Raw genomic sequence first — 12,235 nt, 5'->3', positions numbered from 1 at the left:
TAGGTATATATATTCTTACTTTTGAACAAAGTTCTTCCAAGTACGGTTGTTTAATATTAGAATATGTGCCAGTTTTTTCTTTAATGCCTGTGGTTGATCATATGTCCTAGTTTTCCAGGAAAGATCTGGTTTGCCCACTGCTGCCCATGTGTTCCACCTTTTGTCTCAGCTTTCTGTCCAGCTTAACGTTTTTACTACTGATCGTTCCTGGTTTTATATGACAGATTTCATGATTAACGTAGAGCGTCTCTTCTGGTGGTGCCTTTTTCCTAGAATAGTTTTCTCGAAGGGTGCAGTGGTAGATTTTGGAAGAATAAAGTGCCTTGCCCTGCATGTGTAACTCATCGAGTTCTCATGCAGCCTGTACTTGCCAGTGTGTTAATGTTCATTCCAGGTGGAGCAATTCCCACATGGATGGCACTTTGTAAGGGAGCTGCTGAGTTTGTTGTTAAAGTAGACTCCTTATGGTAATTCTAATAGCGAACATTTATAGGGTGTGCACTCCATGGCAGACCCTCTATTAAGCATTTTACATGTATTCTCAATTAACATTCAGAACAGCCGGCTGCGGTGTGAGCGCTGTTATCCTCATTATATAAATGAGAAAAAACTGAGATGCGTGAGGGTTAAGCTTGCCAGGGTTCCAAACTAGAACGCCTGACTCTCAAATACCAGTCTTAGAAAAGAAGTACACGTTTGCAACAGCTGAGTTGTTCTGCCTCCCTTCGGCAACTCGAGTTCGTTTAATACAAATGGGTCTAACTGGAGGCCAGAATGAAGGAGTGCTGTTAAAATTTTGCTCCCCTGTGTATTTACCTAAGGGTATAAAAGCTGCAAGGAATTAGCTTCGTGAGGCTCGCTGCCCTCCTAAAGGTTCTCCCGTGTTGAAATCACAGTGTGATCTGCGTCTTCTCCAAGAGGATGTAAAAGATGCATGTGGCATGTTCGCTGCTGTTACTAGAGCAGCACTGAAGGTATTACATTGTCGAGGCTGGATCCCTCCCTCGTGGACACGACAGGGGTTCCTCTGCCAGCTCACTAAAGCAGTTCTGGGGAAAAAGGCAAATTACTTATTAGCTTTATATTCAGTTTCTATTCGCCTTATGTTCAGTGTAACGTGCGTTAGTTTCTCAGTATGTAAAATTGGAATGTAGAGAAAAATAAAACCCTCCAAGATAATGTAGTGTAAATCAATGGGTAACGAAGGGCATCTTTTGACAAGTATCCATTCGCAGACAGCTCTTACGCAGTTGTTACGAGACTCACTTCACTTGAAGCATTTATTTTGAAATAGTTTTTGTACTAACTTAAAGAGATTAATCTCTTCAGTGTTATTTTTATATTCATTTTCTGCATTATTTATTTTTAAAGATCAATTCTTGCCGTGCTGTTTCAGTGAAATCGTTGACATAAGTGACATCGCGTATTTCTTTTTTCATGTGTAGAGGATAAAAGCTGCAAGTTATTAAAGCAAGTTATAAAAGCCGTAGTATTAGAGCAGTACTCCGTCTTTGGAATACTCACACACCCTGACTTCGCCAGTGTTGCTGACACGTAGGAAAGTTTGATGATAATGGTGTCCCTGCTGGGTCTCTCTGAAGTGTACTGTGACGTGGAGTGCAACTCCTCTAGCTCTCCATGGAAGAAAGGTTAGCTCTTGAAGTTGAAGGTTATGTGTTCCCCACAGGGCCAAGAGCTGAGGGGGTTAGTTTTGGGTTACAGAACGGTGCATCCCTTTATACTGCTGATGGAGTCTTGCAGATACTAGAGATACTAGGATGGGGGACTCAAGTATTCTTCTTCGCACGTGAAAATCGAAGTAAGGACAAATGTTCCAACACCGATATTTTGCATTGAGAATCTTAATTTCACAAGAAGTGAACATGGTCAGATTGTAAACAGAAAGCAGGCTTTTTGTTTGTTTCCTTTTAAGGGCCACAGCTGTGGCATATGGAAGTTCCCAGGCTGGGGGTCAAATGGGAGCTGTAGCTGCCGGCCTACACCCCAGTCACAGCAATGCAGGATCCAAGCCGAATCTGTGACCTGCACCATACAGCTCACAGCAATGCCGGATCCTTAACCCACTGAGTGAGGCCGGGGATCAAACCTGAGTCCTCTTGGATTCTAGTCGCGTTCGTTGCCGCTGAGCCATGATGGGAACTCCCCTGTAGAATGGTTTAAAGGAAATCCCGTGGCCCCTCAGATGCACATGGTCAGCAGTGAACATGGTCACGTTAAAGAAGTCCAGCCTTTACCTTAAGTGAACTTGGCCAGGCGGGGGGGCGGAGGGGGGGTTGTTTTTTAAATGTGTGGTTTCCAGAGTGTGCCTTAAAACAAACACATGTGTATAATTTGTCAAAACTTTCTATTTTCTTTACACGTTATTGGAAGAGTTTCAGAGCACATTTAAGAGCCGCTTCACTAAGTTCAGTCATAGTTGGAACCCAATAGCAGCATTGATCAACATGGAGACTAAAATGTGAAGCAGCAGCTATACTCGAGTTAAAAATCAGTACTGAAGAATATGTTTACGATCCTGATAGTGTACCGTTCCTAAGAGGACAGCTTGTGAGGTCGGACTGCCCGGGTTCAAATCTCACAGCCACTGATAGTTGCCTGACTTTGGGCCAGCACACTCAAAACCTCCAAACCTCGGTTTCATCGTGTACCTGGTAAAGCTTATCATATCTCTTTGTGTGGTTGGGAGGAAACACATGCACACGTGCTCCATATGGGCAGCATTTAATAGATGCTACTTACAAACAGCATTATAGAATACAGGGCTGGTGGCTAGTGCAACTCTTTGTTCAGAAAAGCTCTTTGAATTCACAGATATGATCCATGTGCCTCTTTTCATAATGACAAAAATATTCTTCCTAGCTTGCATTCTGTCATTATCCGTCAGGGCTCAGGACTGGAGGTCTAGTGGGTGGTATGGTCATATAGAGATGCTTTGGGACTCAGCAGACACAGAGAGGAGGGGACAGTACAAGTGCTGGTTTTACAGGAATATATTTTCATCTCCTGGTCAGATTCGTGATAGAATCAACCTCTGTTTACTTAGACCGAATTATTGGTCAGGTTAGCATTTTGGGTCGTAGAATCGTTCTGAGCCTGAACTCTTTATTCTACACTTGTTTCAGCATGTTAGTTGCCCTCTCTCTTGTATTTCAGTGTTTTGCGCTCTTTGGTGAGTTGTAATATGTTACCTTCAGTGTTTTGTCCTGGAAATAAGAGAGCATAATCTTTGCACACTTTTGAAATACAAGAAGACACAGTTAATGGTTGTGTCAAGACTGTGGCCCAGAAATAAAGCAGACCCACATAAAATAAAGCAGCTCACATCCACATGGAGTATTTCCCCCAAATGTCAGTTTTGCTTTCTGTTATGTCTGTGACTAACTGCCCAACTATTAAATATCACAATGGTTTTAGTGGTGTTATCTTTATGGACTTTTGGTAGAGGAGTTCAAATAAAACTTAATTTAGGAACAGTTTCAAAGATAGGAGGAAATTGTGAAAGGCGTGCACAAGTGAAATGCATCATGTGTATTTTGTGCTTGTTTAGTTGAGCTATCTTTTTTTTTTTTTTTTTAAATAAAAGCTCTACGATGAGGTCTAGAAAGACAGCTGGGTGAGCAGTGGGCAGACGCATTTGTCTTTATTCACTGTTGTCTGTAAAGTTGTGCTTTTTTAAGATTAACTGGACGTAATGAGTTTAAATGTTCCTCTCCTAACCCTTACCTTTCCCTCTCCTCTTTGAAGCTTCTAGTTCTGTTGCAGGGGCTGTGGGCATGACCACCTCTGGGGAGAGTGAATCAGATGATTCCGAGATGGGACGATTACAAGGTAAAGATAGTTCTCAAACTGATAAGAAACCATTTTCATGGAATGCCTGTTACTACTGTTCTTTGTTGAAATTAATTTAGATAAGCTCCTTTGAACACAATCTAGCAGGGCCCACACTTCCAAAAAAAGCTTTCTGTTTTTGTGGAAGTTCCTGGGCCAGGGATTGAATCTGCACTGCTGCAGTAACCAGAGCCACAGCAGTGACGCCAGATCCTTAACCCGCTGAGCCACAAGGTAACTCCATAAAAAAGCTTTTTTTTGGGTGATGATTGCATGATTTGAATTGGAAGATGATCTCTCTGGTTCTTCATTTTTACTGTTTAGATAAAAACCTTATACTATATATTTTTATATTTTAAAAATTGTCTTCTTAGTGATTACATGTATAGCTAGTAATAAATTTAGGAAGATATTGAAAAAGGGGTAGCTTAATATATTGTTCTCTGGTACCTAGTAACAGTGCGTCTAATAGGATGAGTTTTGGCTGTGTTCTTTTGTGTGTGATCAGCTATTCCAAATTGAATGTAGACTATATGCATAAATACCAGGTATTACCATGTTGTAAGTGCTTTTTAAACCCAGCTTTGTGTTAGGTATACATTCTTTGCAAGTATATGGCGGTGTCTTCAGACAGTTGATTTACGTCATAGATCCCCAGTGGGAGGCTTAGAAGAAACATGTATAAATCAGTTTCAGATTGCTTTTAAGCTCCTGGAGAAACTTAGGGCAATCATTTTTTTTACTAGAACCTTCATGAGTAGTTTTCTCACATTTGGGATGGTAAAAATAATTTTTGTATGTTTTTAGAGGCTCTCATGATGAATATCTGATTGGGAAATAATATCAGAATGATTATAGTGCAGGAGGGCTTTAACATATAATTTCTTCAAAATTAATATTTACTATGGATTTTTCTCAGGTTTTGCGTGGTCCCTACTGGCACTGATACTTATTATCTCCATGAAACCTTAAGATGCCTTGGTTGACCTGTACTAATTACAGTAGTAGTATATACAAGTGGTCTTGAAAAGTTTCATGTAGCTTCTCTTAAAGTTCAAAATGGAAGGGAACATTGTTTAAATCAGTTGTGGTGAGATGAATCAGTAGTTTGAAAAGTTCAGGCAGGATCAATTGTATTGGTAACTCAACTGCTTCCCCCGCCCTTCTTTGTTCCTTAGCTCTCTTAGAGGCCAGGGGTCTCCCTCCTCACCTGTTTGGTCCTCTTGGTCCTCGGATGTCACAGCTTTTCCACAGAACAATTGGAAGCGGAGCTAGTAAGTGAATACTTTTAAACTTGTCCTCCCCTCAAAACACTTAATAGTTGAGAACCGTTTTTACTGTTGACCTCTTCATATAAGAAAGTTTTCTTTTTTTGGAGGGGGTGCTCTTTTTAGGGCCACACCCATGGCATATGGAAATTCCCAGTCTGGGGGTCAAATTGGAGGTGTAGCCGCCGGCCTACAGCACAGCCACAGCAATGCCAGATCCAAGCCGTGTCTGTGACCTACACCACAGCTCATAACAACGCCAGGTCCTTAACCCACTGAACGAGGCCAGGGATCGAACCCATATCCTCATAGATACTAGTCAGATTTGTTTCCGCTGAGCCACGACAAGAACTCCCACATTCTTGCTTTAAATATAGCAACTCTTCAATATTTTCTTCTGTCTGTTAATTTTTGATTACTTAATTGGAATCATTAGACTACCGTCTGCAGTTTACAGCAAAATTGACTTTTCACTTTGGTTTTCGTGAACTATAGAATAAAGAATCTCAGATGATTACACTGATTATCATAGCATCTGATTGCATGATTTGCATAGATTTGTGAATTGAGTTTTTTTTGTGGTATAATGATAAGATATGACCCATTAGGCAGCCAGCTATAAAATGAACCTGAGGGGAAAGATTCTTCAGTAGAGTTACCAGTAACTAGACTCATTTAACCAAATCTTATCATATATGGTAGACATAAGAGTGACTCTTTAAGTCTCAGTTTGTAACTGAGAATAACTTTTGCAGAATCACAAACTCAGTTAAATTTTTGTCTGATGTAGAATATTTTCTTTAGCTTCCTTAAACAAAATTTACATTTAAGCATTTTTAATAACTTCATCCACAAGTGTTTCCATTGCATCAGTAGGCTATTTGCAGACTTCAGTCTTGATTAGCTTTGCGAATGTTACAACTCTTTAAAATAATGAAGTGTGTGTACATGTGCTCATATGTGTGTGCTTGTACTTCAAGATTTTAAGAACTTATTTTTGTTTTTGTTTTCTTTTGCTTTGCTCCCCTGATGTGATAGTCAGCTCTTAAATAACATACCCTCCTGCTAAGTTCTTGAGACCCTTTGAATATGGATTTTTATTCAGTGTCATTTATTACCTGAGATTGATCAGAGTCATGAATCGGGGGATGAGCAGAGTTGCTTCCCATGTGAAGCTCCCCTGTTGTTGACCCTGTCAATGGACCAGACAGTTACTGTAAAGGAGACCCCACGCAGTGTCAGTGCAGTGAAGGCAAACAAAGCAGAGTAAGGAAGGAGGTTGTTGGTGTGGTCAGAGGCTGGTGAGAGAAACCTTCTCTGAGGCATGGTGGTTTTGCGCAGAACAAAATGGAGTTAGGAAGCCAGCCATGCACAGATCAGAGGGAAAGAGGAAGTGCCAGGCCAAAGTGGAAATGAATTTGTCCTCTCATTAAACAGCAGGAGGGGCCTGTGGCAAGTGGAGGGAAAGTAGTAGAAGGTGAAATCTGAGCAGTGTAGGCACTTGGCAGGTCATGTCAGACCTTGGTGGGCCAGCAGCAAGTGTGGGGTTTAACCTAAGGTTAATCAGAGCTCAGAAAACAAGATTTTAGAAATGGGGAAATGACAAGATCTTTGTTATGAAAATGATCAAACCTACGTGGAAGCTGGGAGTATTCGTAGTATGATAACCTCTATGAAGCCGTCAGCAGTGGTCAGTCCACAGTGACTTTTTGTAACCTCAGTTCTTCTCCCAAGATTGTTTTTAACTGACTCTTTCTGCATATGTTTGGATTTGTAACTATGAAGATAAGGACATAAACATTTTTAGACAGTATTGCAATTATATTAAGAAAATCTTTCCTGAGTATCTGTTCAGAGTTCACCTGTTCCTGTCCTTTCATAAATCCGTTTAAAAACTTTCTTTGAATCAGGATCAAAATATGATCTGTACGTTGCCATCAGTCAGTGTGTGTGTGTGTGTGTTTAAGAGAAATTTTATTTCATTTATTTTGTCACTTCATTTGTTTTTGGGAAGAAGCCTGGAAGGAAAAATTGTTGCAGGGCTACTACCTAAGACTATGTGCTTTAAACATCGGAAATCCATAGTAAGGCTTGATGATTGCACATGAACTTAATAGAAACTGCGTACTGGAAGCAGAGGAGAAGACCATACACCATCCTGCCCACAACCCACTTTCAGCAGTGCCTGCTTTTGGCCACTCGTAATCTTTATACTCAACAGCATCCCTCTTGTATTAGTTTCAAATGAATCCCAGACATTAAATAATTTTGTCTGTAAACATTTCATCATGTAGTCTAAGGTAATGCCCCCTAAAACACGCATATGCACATGAATCCAGATTCCTTTTTTTTTTTTTTTTTTTTGCTCTTTAGGGCCTCACATGCAGCATATGGAGGTTCCCAGGCTAGGGGTCAAATTGGAGCTGCAGCTGCCGGCCAACACCACAGCCACAGCAGCAGTGCAGGATCAGATCCGTGTCTGCACACTACAGTGCAGCTCAGGTACCGCCAGATCCTGAATCCACTGAGTGAGGCCAGGGATTGAACCCACATCCTCACAGAGACATCAGGTCCCTAACCCACCGAGCCACAAGGGGAACTCCCAGATTACTGTTATTATATCTGAAAAACCAGTAGTTACTTAGTATTTTTAAAATTTTTAAAAATTTTTTTCTATTTATTTACTCATTAGTCTTTTTAGGGCCGAACCTGCAGCATATGGAGGATCCTAAGCTAGGGGTCTAATTGGAGCTGTAGCTTCGGCCTACACCACAGCCACAGCAACGCCAGATCCGAGCCATGTCTGCCACCGATACCAACAGCTCACGGCAACAAGGGATCCCTGACTCATTGAGTGAGGCCAGGGATTGAACACTGCATCCTCATGGGTGCTATCGAATTCGTTTCCATTGCGCCACAACGGCAACTCCCAGTAGTTCAATCATTGTCAAATTCCCATTGTCTCAAATGTCATGAGTAAATTTCTTACAACTGGTAATTGCATCTAGAGGCTTTTTCAGATTCTAGTTTGCTTATTTTCTTCCTCTGGTGAGGAAGGGTTCTGCAGAAGCGGTTGTGTTTCTAACATTAGGGAGCACACAAAGTTGAAGCAAGATAACAGGGACTGCAAATGAAAGCATTCTGTGTCTAGTGATCACTCTTTATTTATTAGAAGTAAAAGAAGTAATTTACTTGAAATATGTAAAGAATGTCTCTCTCTTTGGTTGCCCAGAGAGAATAATTGATAAAGGAAAAATATTTCCTACCCTTTATTTACCAATTTTTAAAATAGTTGTTTTTTGCATCCCTTCCAAGTGCTGTAGCTTTTATTTTAAATAAATCCTCGTCAGTTGGGTAAAGATGTGTTTTAGATGTTTCATTGATGATTAAATTGTCCAGTCATCATCTGATCTTTTAGGACTGGCTTCTGAAGTGATCTCAGCTTTTGGTACCATCTTTGTTTTCTGATGTGTCAAACCCAACACTCCCCACCCCTAACCTGAAATCAGGCATTGCCTCAGTCCTGGTTTCCTTTATATGAAATGGTATTTAGAGCCCATCATCGGAGAGGTAGACATATTTGCTATTTGCTTTATCATTGTTTTTTTTTGTTTTTGTTTGTTTTTTTTTTGTCTTTTTGTTGTTGTTGTTGTTGTTGTTGTTGCTATTTCTTGGGCCGCTCCCTCGGCATATGGAGGTTCCCAGGCTAGGGGTTGAATCGGAGCTGTAGCCACCGGCCTACGCCAGAGCCACAGCAACGCGGGATCCGAGCCGCGTCTGTGACCTACACCACAGCTCACGGCAACGCCGGATCGTTAACCCACTGAGCAAGGGCAGGGACTGAACCCGCAACCTCATGGTTCCTAGTCGGATTCGTTAACCACTGCGCCACGACGGGAACTCCTGCTTTATCATTGTTATTAGGTTCTATCAAAGGCAAATCTAGGAGATAATTGTATTTAATCTCTTAAGATAAAAATCATGAGTTCATACTGCCAAGTCAAATTCAGGGCTACAGGGATTATATCTTGTATCTTTCTCCTATGCCAAAAGTTTCAGTTCCCATTGGTAAGAGCATAGTCATCTATTTGCTTTATCCTACAGTACAAAATTCTAACTTAACACCAAAAGTAGTAATATTGGGAACTTTTTGTTTTGTTCTTAATTTTATGGATGCATTTGCAGCATCCTGGGCCAAGGGATGAATCTGAGCCACAGCTCTGACCTACACCGCAGCAGTGCAGATCCTTTAACCCGCTGTGCCAGACCAGGGGTTGGACCCGCACCTCTACAGCCAGATTCTTAACCCACTGTGCCACAGCAGCAGCTCGAATATGGAAGAAGTTTTTATTTTGTAACAGCTCTTTTTTGTCATTGTTGTTCCTGGGACATAACTCACTTGGTGGTCAATTTTTTTTTTTCCTTTTCTCGGCCACACCTGCGGCATGCGGAAGCTCCCCAGGCTAGGGGTTAAATCAGAGCTGCAGCTGTCAGCCTACACCACAGCCACAGCAATGCCAGGTCTGAGCTGCATCTGTGACCTATGCCACAGCTCATGGCAATGCTGGATCCTTAACCCACTGAGCGAGGCCAGGGATCAAACCCACATCCTCATGGATACTAGGAACTCCTGTGGTTAGATTTTTATATTTTAGAGTCATTTGAAATAATTCTTTGTGTTCATACTGCCAAGTTGGTCTGGCCCATTTTGCTTTTAATTTTTAGGGATCGATTTTAAAATGTAATTTCTCTTTTATGACTTGTGATATTTATATAATTCCTGAAATCAAATCTATAATGTGTATATAAAGTCTTCCCTTCTCTTGGTAGCTCTTTAGCTTGTTTTCTCCTCCCACGCAAATAACCTTTGTTAATTTTATGGTCTGTCCTTTTGTTATTTACTTAGGAAAACAAAAACAAATCCATGTTATCTACTTGACACACACCGGCTCTCTTACTTAAAAGCAGTCAACCTTACATACTTTGCTTGCCTCTAACAGTCTGCTTTTTGGTGTTCATCATTCATAGCTGCTGCTGCTGCACGCGCACACAAACACACACACACACACACACACACACACACACAGCGCGCTTGCGCACACCTAGGGAGAAAGGGCGAGGAGACTCCGCATTCCTTCTGTAGAGCTGCCCTAGTGCTGTGTTGTGTGATGTGGAGTTTATTTAGCCAGTTCCCTCCTGGACATTCAGGTTATTTCCAGTCTTATTTGTGTTGCAGTGAAATACATTTTCCTATTTTTCCCATGGTATTTTTAGGATAGATGTCTAGCAGGGTGATTGCTGTGTGAAGGGTAAATTCATACAACATTTTGGCCGGTGTTGTAAATCAGCCTCTTTTAGAGCTGCACCATCCCGAATTTCCACCAGCCACAACAGTATGGTGTCATTTGTTTTCCTTCTGCTTTTAGTTATAGATCCTTGTATACTTTTTGTGTGTGTTTACTCTAGAGATTATAATGCATATCCTTGACTTATTTATAGCCTACCGTACTGTAATACCTGAGCACATTCCAAGCAATGCAAGCACCTTGGAGCAGTTGAACTCTTGCCATCCCTTCTGCTGTTTTGTCTTACTTACGTATATGTTAGAAAGTGACGCGGCAGCTGTTGTCGAACATCCGAGCGTTACGTTTTCCCACATGGGTACCCTTTCAGTGCTCTGAATTCCTTCCTGCAAGTCCTTTCTTCTCTCAGAGTGGTTTCCCTTCAGCCTGAAGACTTTCTTTCCATATAGTGCATGACTTCTAGTAATGATTTCTTTCTGCTTTTGTTTGAGAAACCCTTCATTTATTTGCCTTAATGTTATGGAAGATCTTGGGCCAGGGTTCCAACCTGCACCTCTGCAGTGACTTAAGCTGCTGCAGTCAGGGGCTTAACCCACTGTTGCAGAGCGGGAACTCCTGTCTTAATTTTTTAAATATATTTTCCCCAGGTATAAAATCCTGTGTTAGCACTTCGTAATGCCTCTTCTGGTTTCCATAGTTCCCGTTTTTTTTGTTTGTTTGTTTTTGTCTTTTTATCTTTTTGTCTTTTCTGGGGCCACACCCGCAGGATACAGAGGTTCCTAGGCTAGGGGTCTAATCGGAGCTATAGCTGCCGGCCTACACCACAGCAATAGCAACGCAGGATCTGAGCCACGTCTGCAACCTACACCACAGCTCATAGCAACATTGGATCCTTAACCCACTGAGCGTGGCCAGGGACCATACCCGCAACCTCATGGATCCTAGTCGAATTCATTAACCACTGAGCCACGACGGGAACTCCCATAGTTTCTGTTAAGTTTCTGTTTTTTCCCCTGGCACCTCTTAAGATTTGCTTTTTCAAATTGTTTATTTTTAATAGTTTGAATATATTAGGTCTATATGACTTTATTTTTCACTTTTAATTGCTCAAGTTTTACAGACCCATTGAAGCTATGAGTTGCTATCTTTCATCGTTTGGGAAAATTGTTGGCCATTATCTCTTCATATATCATTTCTCTCATCTCATTATCTGTTGAGATGTTCTCCTTCCGTTCCTTCTGGGAGTATCGAGAGCATATGTGTTGAGACTTGGAACCATGTCCCTCTAGTTCTGTTCTGGTTTTCGTTTTTCCCAGAATTTTTTCTTAATGCCCTTTGAGAACTTGCTGTTGACCATTTTTCCTGCTGTCTTCCTCAGTCTTTGGTTAAACCCACCCATGAGTTTTAAATTTCAGATAGTATGTTTTCCAATTCTAGACAGCTATTTGATTTTTCCAAATAAATTCTAGTACTCTGTTAAAAATAAATACTTTATAGTCTGATCCATTGTGTCCACCTTTGCTTACTTTTTCAACTTAGTCACAGAGTCAGACTTAGAATTCTCAAGTGGCGTAGGTCTGTGTCTGTTGTCCTTTTGATCGTTAGTCACATAGTCCTCTGCTTCCTCAGGTCTGATAATTGATTATATGAACTGAGGAGACCCCAAGTAAATGTTTTCCACCAGGGAGGGTTTCCTCTTGTTCTGTGTTCAATGCAAAAGGTCAGAAACTGATCACTTTGCTCTAGTCAGAGCTTTAACTTGTGTTGACCGAGTTATAGCTGCTATGATTCCTTTTATCTCTGGCTCATCCCAGT

General features: G+C 41.2%; 1 protein-coding gene across 14 annotated transcripts in view; it reads left to right on the top strand.

Moving 5' to 3' along the window:
- TRIP12 (thyroid hormone receptor interactor 12) overlaps nucleotides 1–12,235 on the top strand; it is a 153,617-nt gene that overhangs the window by 86,799 nt on the left and 54,583 nt on the right. For 13 of the 14 annotated variants that reach the window (XM_047773702.1, XM_047773703.1, XM_047773700.1 and 10 more), the window contains 2 exons: nucleotides 3,766–3,849; nucleotides 5,028–5,123. The exons of the other annotated variant lie outside the window; for it this stretch is intronic. In XM_047773702.1, the coding sequence (XP_047629658.1) occupies nucleotides 3,766–3,849; nucleotides 5,028–5,123 (180 nt within the window). The remainder of the gene's footprint in view (nucleotides 1–3,765; nucleotides 3,850–5,027; nucleotides 5,124–12,235) is intronic. 14 annotated transcript variants of the gene reach the window in all.

This window comes from Phacochoerus africanus, chromosome 3, assembly GCF_016906955.1.
Source record: "Phacochoerus africanus isolate WHEZ1 chromosome 3, ROS_Pafr_v1, whole genome shotgun sequence".
NCBI lineage: Eukaryota > Metazoa > Chordata > Mammalia > Artiodactyla > Suidae > Phacochoerus > Phacochoerus africanus.
The sequence above is the reverse complement of the archived record's forward strand: the minus strand, read 5'-3'. Positions and strand labels throughout refer to the sequence as shown.